Raw genomic sequence first — 11747 nt, 5'->3', positions numbered from 1 at the left:
GGGCACACTGGCTTGGGGGTGGGGCACGGGTAGTCTGCCAAGGCACTGCAACAATATTAAATTGCCACTTTCTATTTGGAAAATAGAAATCAAATGATTGCTTTAGTAATATAAAACCTAAGGGAGGTCCTTCCGGCAGAGAGGACGGTGAGGTGGAGCAGAGTGACAGAACATCAGGCTGCAGCACCCGGACTGTAACGTCAGCAACTGTGTTTCTCGGGCACACCGTGGGCTGCGAGGAGGAGTGAGCATGGGACTCAGCCATCAGTACATGTCCCCTCTGCCTTGGGGGCACCTAACACATCTTCAAGCACCAGGGAAGCGTCCCAGGAGAGGGGATGTCCAAGGGAGCCCTTGGAGCTAGCCAGGGGCTACAGGGAGGCAGGGCAAAAGGAACTGACTGCCAAGACACGGAAGTGACCACTGGAAAAGGAGGGAGAAGAGGGGTTCAGAGATGCTGGATTCGGGTGGTGGGTGGGAAAGTGCTGAAGACAAGGCTGGAGAGGCAACCAAGAGCCAGACCACCCGGGCCTCCCTGGACAGCTTTGCTGTGTGACCTCGAGCAAGTCGTTCCCTGTCTCTGGGCCCCGGTGCCTCATCTGGACAAGAGGGGGTCTCTGGGATCCTGGAGCTTGAGGCTGCTGCTGCTATTCCCTTCATGGGCTCTAGGGGGCGGGACTCAGCCGGCAGGGTCCAGAAAGTGTGGCACTGCGCCTGGCCACGCGGGGGGCCTCTCCTGGGCGGGGTGGAAGGTGGCCACAGCTAGCCCAAGGGATGGGGACGCTTGGCTAACAAGTCTCTACCCCACAGATCTGCCCAGGCAGCCTTGGTAAGAAGTAGGGACCCCTGAGATTGTGGGAACATCAGACGCTGGGCTGGCCGTAGGCCTAAGACCCAGAGAGAGACTTGGCTGGTCTGAGACATGGATCTTGATCCCATGGAAGCGTGAGCCAAGTCCATGCCATGTGCTGCTCTGGCCAACAGGAGCTGTGGGGAAACTTCCCGAGCGCTCCGGGCGTCTGGGGACAGAGGGCCCTCTCCTGACAGAGGGAGTATTCGGTGTAGCTCCCACCCGCCAGCCCTCACGGCTGGGCCCTCGGGCCCGCCCCCACGCACCTCCATAGCCCTCGTACACGCTGATGTCGAAGTAGCTGCCAAAGGCGGAGGCATTGACGATGCTATAGGTAATCTGGTTGTTGGGAGGGGAGTCTTCATCTGTTGCCTGGAAGGAAGGGGACAGACAGGGCCTTATGAACTGGGAGAGCATGGGTGGGAGGGAAGGGGTGATTCTGCTCAGAGCCCCCTTTTGGGGTGATCTAGACCCTCCTTGTCTTTCAGCTGAGGCTACTGTCCGGCTGCCAGCGGACACATCTTATGTTGGGGAACCCAGGGGCCAGGCTGGGGGCCTGGGGGAAGGGGATGGAGAGGGTCTCCACCATACCTGGCAGGCCCATCTCCAGCCCCTGCAGTCCCGGCTTGCACATCCCACCCACAGAGGCCTTCCCTGACCTCTAGACTGGGTTGGGGCCCTGTGCTGTACACCCCACCAGTCCCCCCGACTTCCTGTTCAAGTTCTGCCTGCCTCGCTCAGACCGCTGGCTCCATGTGAGCAGGAACCGCGTTTCTCGGTCACAGCTGCACACCGAGCGTCCAGCATGGAGTTGGCGCATGGTAGGTATCTAACAAATGCATGTTGCATGAGTGCAAGGAGGGAAGAAGGCACTGGGAAGGGTCACATCCTTCTTCTTGCTCACTGTCTTCTGGGGTGGCTGTCTAAAGCAGCTTCTGTCCGGGGGTCTGACTGCAGAGAGCCAAAGGAGTGGCCTCTGGGTATGACAGGAGCTGAGCCGGGGGGAGGAGAGAGAGAGCAGGTCCTGTGCGGAGCCATGGCCAGTGTTGGGGTACATGGTCCTGCCTTCCCCTTGCCCACCTCCTCCACCTGGCTTCAGAAACTAGTTCTAATGGAGACTGTGGGTCCTGTCACTCCGGGTGAGCAGAAGGAGGAAGGGGCGTGAGGACACTGCAAAGTCTCATGGTCAGAGGTCACTGGAGCATGGTGGGGACTCGCTGCAGCACACTTGGAGGGTAGAGTCCTGAGTTCTAGTTCTGTGTCTACTACTCTGCTAATTGGCTGTGCCTTCTGGGGCCGGCCTCTTCCTTCCTGCGAGGTGGGTTGTGCCCGTGGTCCCTGGTTCCTGTCAGCTACAGCACCCCTAAAGGGCTTGGATGGGGGTTCTTACACAAGGAACCACTCAGCACTTGCCAAGGGAGATGAGGAGGGTGTCCTTTTGCTGAATGGTGAGCTGGAGTTTAAGCTGAGACAGACACTAACCTGATAACCAAGGACCTGAGGTGATGCTCAGAGAAAGGCTCACGTAGACCAAGAATGTGACCCCAAGTCTGGAAGACTTCTTGGTGGATGGGAGGTTAGCAGCTTTTGCAGTGGCTTCCCGAGGGAACAGCCAAGCAGAAGATGCAGAGAAGGGTAAGATGGATGGCTAGACTGCAGAGAAGCCTGGCATCTTACCCGGAGCCGCACCAGCTGTGTGACAGAAGGCTCGTTCTCTCTCAGGGCACCCACGTAAGCATCCTTCTGGAAGGTGGGCACATTGTCATTGACATCCAACACGTTGATCCTGACCCGGCCTGTGGTCTCCTCACCGCCCCCATCCCGGGCGATGACTGTCAAGGTGAAGCGCTGGATGAGCTCATAGTCCAGTTTGGCAATCAGCATGATAAGTCCCGTGTCCTTGTCCAGAGAGAACCTATGTCAGGCGAGAAGGGGGAAGAGAGAGAACACCCTGGTGTTCAGCAGCTTGTCAGGTTGGGACTGCATTTACCAGCCTGTCCTTGCCCAAGGTGATAGACACAAATAAATGGAGTCTGAAAGCTGCCTTCTTTTTCACTTGCCCAAATAAGAAGAGCATCTGTTTCTAATGGGAGGTAGAAGGCAGGAATCGGGACCACACGGGAGGCAAAGTGGTCAGGTACTGGAAGGGCAGGAGTAGGTTGAGTCATTCACTCGAAGAGGAACTCAGGAAGAATGACCTTCCTTTGCTGTGAACAGGAGTTTCTGCCTACTGGACAGAAATGTTGGGGACCTGTAATGGTCAGAGACTCTTGTAACTAATACCATACAAATACAAAGGATCATAAGAGACTAGTATGAACAATTGTATGCCAACAAATTGGACAACCTAGAAGAAATGGATAAATTCCTAGACACATACAACCTACCAAGACTGAATCAAGAAGAAACAAAATCTGAACAAATAATTACTAATGAAATAGAATCAGTAGTCACAACCTCCCAACAAACAAAGTCCAGGACCAGACAGCTTCACTGGTAAATTTTACCAGACACTCAAAGATGAATTAATATCAATCCATCTCAAACTCTTCCAAAAATAGAAGAGGAGGAAACACTTACAAACGCACTTTATGAGGCCAGCATTACTGTGATACCAAAACAAGACAAGGACACTCCAAGAAAAAAAAATTGCAGCCCAGTATTCTTGACGAACATAGATGCAAAAATCCTCAACAAAATATTAGCAAACCAAATTCAACAATACATTAAAAGGAGCATACATCATGATCACGTGGGATTTATTTCAGAGATGCAAGAATGTTTCCAGACCCACAAGTCAATGTGATACTCATTAACAGGATAAAACATTAAAGGATAAAAATCATGATCATCTCAATAGATGCAGAAAAAGCATTTGATAAAATTCAACATCCTTTTATGATAAAAAAAAAAAAAAAAAACTCCATGAATTGGGTATAGAAGGAAGGAATCTCAATATAATAAAAGTCATAAATGACAAGCCCACAACTAACAACATTATACTCAACGGTGAAGAGCTGAAAGTGTTTCCTCTAAGTTCAGGAACAAGACAAAGCTACCTGCTCTCATCACTTTTATTCAGCTTAGTATTGGAAGTCCTAGCCACAGCAATTAGGCAAGAAAAAAGAAAGTCATCCAAATCAGAAAGGGAAAAGTGAAATTGTCACTAGTTGCAAAGGACATGATACTATATATAGAAAACTCTAAAGACTCCACCAAAAACTAACAGAACTAATAAATGAATTCCGTAAAGTAGCAGGATACAAAATCAATATATAAAAATCTTTTGCATTTTTATACACTAATACTGAACTATTAAAAAGAGAAATCAAGAGAACAATCCAATTTACAACAGCATAAAAAGATACCTAGAAATAAATTTAATCAAGGAAGTGAAAGATCTATACACTAAACTATAAGATCCTGATGAAACACACGAAAGACGACACAAAGAATGAAAAGATATTTGTGCTTATGGGTCGGAAGAATTCACATGGTTAAGATACTACCCAAAGTAAACTACAGATTCAATGTGATCCCTATCAAAGTTCCAATGGCATATTTCACAGAAATAAAACAAATAATCCTAAAATTTGTATGGAACCACAAAAGATCCAAAATAACCAAAGCAATCTTGAGAAAGAACAATGAAACTGGAGGCATCATGCTTCCTGAGTTCAAATTATATTACAAAGCTACAGTAATCAATACAGTATGGTTTTGGCATAAAAACAGATGTGTAGATCAACAGAACAGAATAGAATTCAGAAATAAATCTACATGTATGTGGTCTATTAACTTACGACAGAGGAGTCAAGAATATACAATGTAGAAAGGACAGTCTCTTTAATAAATGATGTTGGGATGGCCACATGCAAATGAATAAAACTGGATCACTGTCAAAAGGCACAGATTTCCAGTTATAAATAAGTCATGGGCCTACAATGTACAGCCTGGTGAGTATAGTTAATATCACTGTATTGCGTATTTAAAAGTTGCTAAGAGAGTAGATCTTTAAAGATCTCATCATAAGAAAAATAAATTGTAGCTGTATATGTTCACAAATGTGAACGAGACTTATTGTGGTGATCATTTCACAATATATACAAGTACCAGATCATTATGCTGTACACTTGAAATGAATATAATGTTTGTGTCAATTATATCTCAATAAAACACACACACACGTATCTGGGTAATAAAAGAAATTCTTCCATCCAGATGATTTTGCACCAAAATGTTTTAAACAGGCAGCAAAACATCCAGCAAGGGGCCGTGTGCTTGGTTCTCTCTCAGGAGTTACCCCTTGTCCTCTGCTCAAGGGACTGATCCTGGCAAATATCTCCTGGGGAGGAGCAAGGTCCAGTGAGACCATCCCGCTACCTGCCTCCTCTCAACGTCCCCCCAGGTGCTCCCGTGAGCTGTCAGTTGACATTTGTGTGCCCTGACCTGTTCCACGGCTGCCAGCCACCGGGAAAGCCCCTGGCCCAGAAGATGGGCAGAAACGAGGAAGATGACCAGGACAAGGCCACGTGAACACAGAACCCCTGAGGGACTAGGGTGCCCTGCGCATCTGTCCTGGTTCCTTCCTCATTTTGAGGCTCCATCTCAGAGGGCAGAGAATGGCAGGAATGCACCTAATGGCTTGTCTCTTCCTGGTCATTCACAGACAGCCGGGGCCATTATCCAAGCTGACAGCCAGCACCGCGCGCGTCCTGCTGGGCTTCCAGATGCACCAGACACTTCAGTTTTAGAAGCAGACCTGCCCTCTGAATTCAGCTTAGCTTTCAATCATGTTAAAAAGGAGAGCGTTTCTCCTGGGCTCAGCTTAACTGTAGACAAGGGAAAGAGATGTCCCAGAACCATGGTGGGAGACATAGGTCACGTGGTGAGGCACGCTCCTGTGCATCCGTGGTGAGGACCCCCGCCGAGGCCTGGCCCTCCGTGCTGTGCGCTTAGCCTCTCGGGGCTGCAGTTTCCTCATCTGATAACACTGTCTCGCATGGACGTCCTCCAGCATTTAGTTTGGGGAATTGCATCAGCAGATGCATATAAAGCATTTGGCAAACAGCCTGACACGTGGGAAGGGCTTCAAAGACGCGGCTGCTGCTGAGTGCTCGCATCAGCTCCGGGCTCCTTTCAAAGCTCCAAAATGCTACCTTTTGAGGGTCAGAGAAACTAGGCCCCAGAGAGTTGAGGGGACTTGAGCCAGACTGTCCCCCAATCAGGGCCAAACCAGCAACGGCGCCCTTGGGTTCCCTCTTCCAGCCAGTGCCCTAGCCCTGGGGGCACAGCGCCCTTCCGGGGCACTGAGAAGTTTCCCGATCATGAGCGTGGCAGAGGGCCACTCTGAAGAAGCTGGGGCAGGGTCTTACCGGTCAGGGTCATCACTGAAGAAATAGCTGACTTCCCCGAAGGTGCCCACGTCATTGTCCGTTGCCTGCAAAGATGAGAACAAGAAGTCATCACTGCCAGACCCAGCTGAGGCTCTCGATGCCCCAGGCCGGCTGGCAGCAAGCCGTGTTCTTCCGAGCAACTCCTCTGGCCCCGGCCACGTTTCTAGAGCCATGAAGCTGAATGGTGGCCACCAGTTACAAGTAGTTATTTAAATTCCTACGGGAGAGCCCAGTTCTAGAAGCTCGATCTTTTACCTAAATCTCTGACTTTGTGAAACCACCCCTCCTGGCCTCCTGCCAGGCCAGGAAGCCTTATTCTCTGCAGATCCTCGGGGACTTGGTGTCATAACCTGTCAGTTCGAGAAGTATCACAAATAAAGGTGAAGGGGTTCAGCATCTGCTGGACTCTCCTGGTTATTCTCCCTAGATCTAAAGACTCCGAGTCAGGTGCTACCCAGTGAAAGAGGCACCTCAGGGGCATCTCTGGTGTCCCCTTCTTGAACTCTGGGAATAACCCATTGCATGCAAGGGCAGACTGTCACCTGACCGGCAACCACTTCTGCTGCACACAGCCTGCTGCCCACCTCACCCCCTTCTCTGGCACCGCTCTCTGCCTGAACAAGTGGTCGGCGTGGGAGATGCCTGCTCTGCCCACGACGTAGGGACTGGGCTGGGAGTGGCCCCTGACTGCAGCTGGGCTAGTAGAATTCTTCTCTGGAATTTCTTTCATGGCTGCTGGGGGTCAAGGTTTCCCTCTGACGCAGAACAGCTGGGACAGAGGGAACTGGGAGCTACTGGGGGCGGGGAGGAAGGCGCCCCCAGGAGAGCTAGAAGGCAGGGAACGAGTCCTGGTGGCTCTCGAGTCCTGAAGCTGACATCCCTCCCCACCAGTGTGGTCTGTGAGTCCAGCAGACCTGTTTCACGCAGGCTTGTGGTCAGGAGCGACTGGAGGAAGAGGTGTGCCTGGTGCTGACGACAGCGATGACGGTGACCATCGCCAGCCTGTGTCATCATAGCTTTTACATCTTCAAAGACCATCCACGTTGTCATGCCCTGACCTTGTCCTCACAACCGTCACAACGTGAGGAAGCAGACATTTCCACCCATCACAAAACTGAGGCCGGCCCCAGTGAGGCCCAGTGTGACTCTGTCACCACACCAGGTCGTGGGCAGGTTACAGGCAGAGTTGGGCAGAAGCTGGGACCCGCACTTCCAGCCTGGGGTTCCTTCCTTCAGTTCCCCTGAGTGAGGCTAATCTCCATCTCCTCCCTTCTCCGGGGTGAGGGCAGTTCTAGAGACAGTTTGGCTTTTGTGGCTGGGACCTCTTAGCTTCTGCATTGTCCCTGGCATGGAACAGTCCACAGTGCAGGCTAAATAACACAGTTTACTCGTCCACTCAATAGTTAATTAATAAGCACACACTTTGTCCCAGGCACTGTGGCTTCTGTTCCCTTCCTAGGCTGCCACCAGACGCCAGGCGGGAACGGCCTTGGGTTGACCTTGGTTCCACTTACATCTATTTTCCACTCGGAGATTCTCTGTAGGATCATAATTGGAAAGAGTTGAGCTGCTAAAAATGTTTCAATACCTTTTCCTGTTGATTTCATTATTCCTTTCCGCTTTGCTGAGGTATCACGACGTGTGCTCAGGGTGCGCGGCGCGGCCGTCTGATACATGCGCACTTGCGGAAGGACTGCCTCCTGTGCCCACTTCCCACGCGGTCCGCCGTGTTGCGGGAGACCGCAGGCCTCTGCCCTCCCGCCGCCCCAGCAGGCGTCGAGGACAGCCCAGGCCCTCAGGGGACGCGTACTGAACACATGAAGAGGCAGACGTCGAGCTCTGTGATCCACCCTCCAACCCCGACGGATTCCAGGACGGACCCTCCCCTGGTGCCCTCGCCACGCGCTCAACACTGCTGTTCATCGAGCACCTTACACGTGTCATATTTCATCTTCATTACAACCCTATTACAGACAGGGAAGCTGAGTCACACAGCGGGTAAATGGCTCACCCAAAGCTTCACAGCTAATAACAGAGAGCAGAGCAACGATTTGAACCCAGGGCCATCTTCCATGCTCGTAGTCTCCATGTTATTGCTTCTAAACCCAGAAGAGAGCGTGCCCTCAGAGGCAAGGGCGCTTGGCTATTCCAGGGGAGAGGAGAGCAAAGCTCCTCATAAGCCCACCTCACCCCTCCCCTTCCAGGGACCAGAGAAGAAGGGGAGGCGAGGAGCCCCAACGTTCCCTTCCATTCCACTGACATATGACCCTCACCTTGTCTGCTATTACTAGACTACAATACCTGTAGCGTGGTCTGGGGAAGAGCTGACCAGACGCCATGAGCCCCTGGCGAGGGGTCAGTATGCTGTGGGAAGCCCAGTTCCAGCCTAGTGTCAACAGCCCAGCTCACTGTGCGACCAAACAGCAGCCCCCTGGGGCCTCAACCCCTCAGGTCAGAGGAACGTGTTTGGGGTGGCCATGAGGTCAGGGCCACAGCTGCCGGGCTCACCTCCCAGCGTGGACGTGCCTGGCACCCAGCAGTGAAGGAATAAATACCGAACGAAGAGGGTGGTGAAGAGAAGACAGGGAGCTGGTGGAGAGATGGGGGCAAAGACAGGAGGAGAGAGGACTCAAAGGGAGAGAGAGGGGGAATGGAACAGGAGGGGCACAGAGAAGGGGACCAGGAAAAGGTGGGGAGGGAGTAACTCGGAAGTGTGGAGGGGATCAGGGCGAGAGAGGGGGCTGGGCCCATGCAGGAAGTGAGGGGCCAGGGGCACAGCGTAAGGGGCTTCCCTGCCGTGAAGGTCACAGCCGGACCCTGGGTGCTCTCCAGAATTGTCCTTGGGCTGTCAGGGTAGGAAGGACCCCTGCGGTCCCCTGGTACAGTGCCCTTCACCCTGGGGCCTGGAGCAGCTGAGGCTGAGAGAAATTCAGTGTTGAGCCCCTGGGGACAAGACAGAACTTTCTTCTCTCTGGAGACATGGGTGGCTGCCCTTGTTCCACCCACCCCACCCCCAGGCCCCACCTCCTGCCCAGGGGGCTGGGCACAGCCATAGCGCCCACAGTGACCCTTTCCCTGGGGGCCTCTGCTGCCCGCCCAGGCCGCCGCCGCTGACCAGGGAAGATTTGTGAGTCCTTCAGTGCCACTGTCTAATGACCGTATGAAATATGTGTGCTGGTGAAGGGGAGAGGGAGAACTTTCATTTTTCAAACGCATGAAGCAGAATAATAAGATGAAAAGCTGCGTCTGTGCCCCTGCCAGGGTGGGGGCAACCCTGTGCCCAGGAGGGCCTCCCTCGGGCCAGCACCAGGCTGCAGTGCCCAGGAGGAGGCAGCAAATCCAGCCACTCGGCAGTGCTGCTGAAGGCCCTCCAGGCTCCCTGGAGCCCTCAGGGACAGTCCCTCCTCTTTTGCGTGTCTCCCGCCCTGAACTCCAGCCATTGTGCCAGCTAGCCTTGTCTCGGACCCAGGCTGGACCTGACTGGCGCTGGCGCCTCCCGGCTCTGCCCCATCTGCATAGATTGCTGCCTCCCTCTGGCTGGTGCATCCGCTCCTGTCTTCTCCGACTTCCCAAAGCTGGGTTGGGCTCTGCACGATCGCCGCCCCGTTGCACTGGGGGCTGAAGCTGCGGGCTGACCGGCTGTTTCTCGCCCCACTGAACTGTGGCTCCCTGGGGGCAGGGTGGGGTCATGGGGCCTGGACACAGCGTGGCTCAGGCAAGCTCCGGACACCTCTGCCACCTACTGCTACACTGGCATCCACACCTACAGCCCAGTACTAACGTACACATTGTTCACCTCTGACCACACCCCTACGTGGAGGGTACTGTTGTAAGCCCCGCTCTCTGCCTTTAACAGCAACGATGATGCTAAGTAACGTGCCCAAGGTCTCACGACTGGTAAGTGGCAGAGCTGGCTTCTGAATCCCCGTGTTTAAAACCATCCAGTGCTCTGGCCAGGCATCGGCCCACGCACCAGAGGGTCACGGGTTTGACTCCTGGTCAAGGGCACATACCTGGGTTGCAGGTTTGATCACTGGCCCCGGTCAGAGTGCGTGCGGAAGCCAACCAATCAATGTCTCTCTCTCACCTCCATGTTTCTCTCTCAGTCACCCCTCCCTCCCTCCCACTCTCTGGAAATCAATGGAATATGTATGCTGCCTGCCTGAGCAGCTGGAAGACCAACAGACGAATCAGGTGTCAGACAGACAGCGGCCCTTGAGCTCACTCTAGGAGCGGCCAGGGGCCTGTGCTGTGAAAACAAACGTCCTTCTCATGCCAGGAACACCTTTCCTTCTGCGTGTTCTAGGGACGCGCAGGCCATCTCTCTGCAGGGTACTTCTGGGGGCTCACAGGCCAGTCGGATGGCCAGGCTGGTGGCTCTCATACTGTGCCTGCCAACTCTCAGGAACGCCAAACCAGGTTCAGGTGAGCACCTCAGCCGTGCTGCAGGCCCTGCCCCTGTGCCGCTGTCCTCCCAGGCTGGACTCACTCACGGGCACACACGGGTACGGTTCACTGCTTGCCAAGGCGCACAAGAGGCCCAGGGCACGAAGACAAAACCAGTGGCTGAAACGATCTTCCTCTGCTCCCACACCTTCGGTACTCCCCACTGCTGCTGAGCTAATTCCAGACCAGCACCCGGAGTCCAGGCTCTGCACAGCCCAGCGGGCCGTGGTGGGCTTCACCCACGTCTCCCTGTGCACCACTCCTCCATGGCCTGGCTGCACAGCCCCTCCCTGTGACTGCTGTCCAGACTCCAGCCGCCCCGAATGCCCCCCAGGAACCCCTGATCACTCGCTGTCCTCGAGCTGAGAGCCCCTGGCTGCACCTGTTCCAGAGTGCGGGCACGAGGTGCCATACGGAAAGCAGCCTGCGTACCCCCACTTCCTGCGCTCACCAGAGAAGCCTGTACCCAACTTCCTTTTGTATCCTGTGTACTCAGCACAGAGCTGAAAACCTTTGTCAAATTTAGTAAAACCTGGAATTCCTGTTGTCAGCCACACAGCACCAACTTGATCTTCCGCCTGAGCGGCTGAGCCTGCTATCGGCAGACACCACGGTGGGCAGCGAGCAGCCAGAGGGAGGCTGCTCCGGCTGCCCAGGCGCATGGCGGGGGTACCGGCCTCCCAAGCGCTGAGCTGGGTAGAGCCTCCTACTGGCCAAACCCTGAGGGCGGGGACTCAGTGGATGGGCCATGAGTCGCTTCTCCGGACGTTAGCAGAGTCGGTGAGAAGGGCAGGGAGGGTCTGGAGGGGCAGGCAGATGGAGGACGCTTGGAACCCCATGGAAGAAACTTTCATGTTCAGTAAATGTCTTCTGAGCTTCTCCAGTGGGCCAGCTACTGTGCCAGGCACTGGAGTCACAGCCATAGCATGACAACACTCGCTGGATGTGACTTACAGTGGGAAAGGGGGACAGCCAGTGGAGGAGAGAAACAACCAAACAGCAATTTCAGACTGACTAGTAAGAACGGTGAGAAAATTAAGCAGCCATTGGGCGGG

At 53.7% G+C, this 11747-nt stretch overlaps 1 protein-coding gene across 1 annotated transcript in view; it reads right to left on the bottom strand.

The window, feature by feature from the left end:
* LOC118632089 (cadherin-23) overlaps positions 1–11747 on the bottom strand; it is a 335260-nt gene that overhangs the window by 54643 nt on the left and 268870 nt on the right. Inside the window, exons 15-17 of the mRNA XM_036264847.1 lie at positions 6226–6290; positions 2528–2765; positions 1117–1222 (exon numbers count right to left, since the gene is read on the bottom strand). Of these exons, the coding sequence (XP_036120740.1) occupies positions 1117–1222; positions 2528–2765; positions 6226–6290 (409 nt within the window). The remainder of the gene's footprint in view (positions 1–1116; positions 1223–2527; positions 2766–6225; positions 6291–11747) is intronic.

Source organism: Molossus molossus, unplaced genomic scaffold, assembly GCF_014108415.1.
Source record: "Molossus molossus isolate mMolMol1 unplaced genomic scaffold, mMolMol1.p scaffold_m16_p_17, whole genome shotgun sequence".
Classification (NCBI taxonomy): Eukaryota; Metazoa; Chordata; class Mammalia; order Chiroptera; family Molossidae; genus Molossus; species Molossus molossus.
This window is presented reverse-complemented; position numbering and strand designations above follow the sequence as displayed.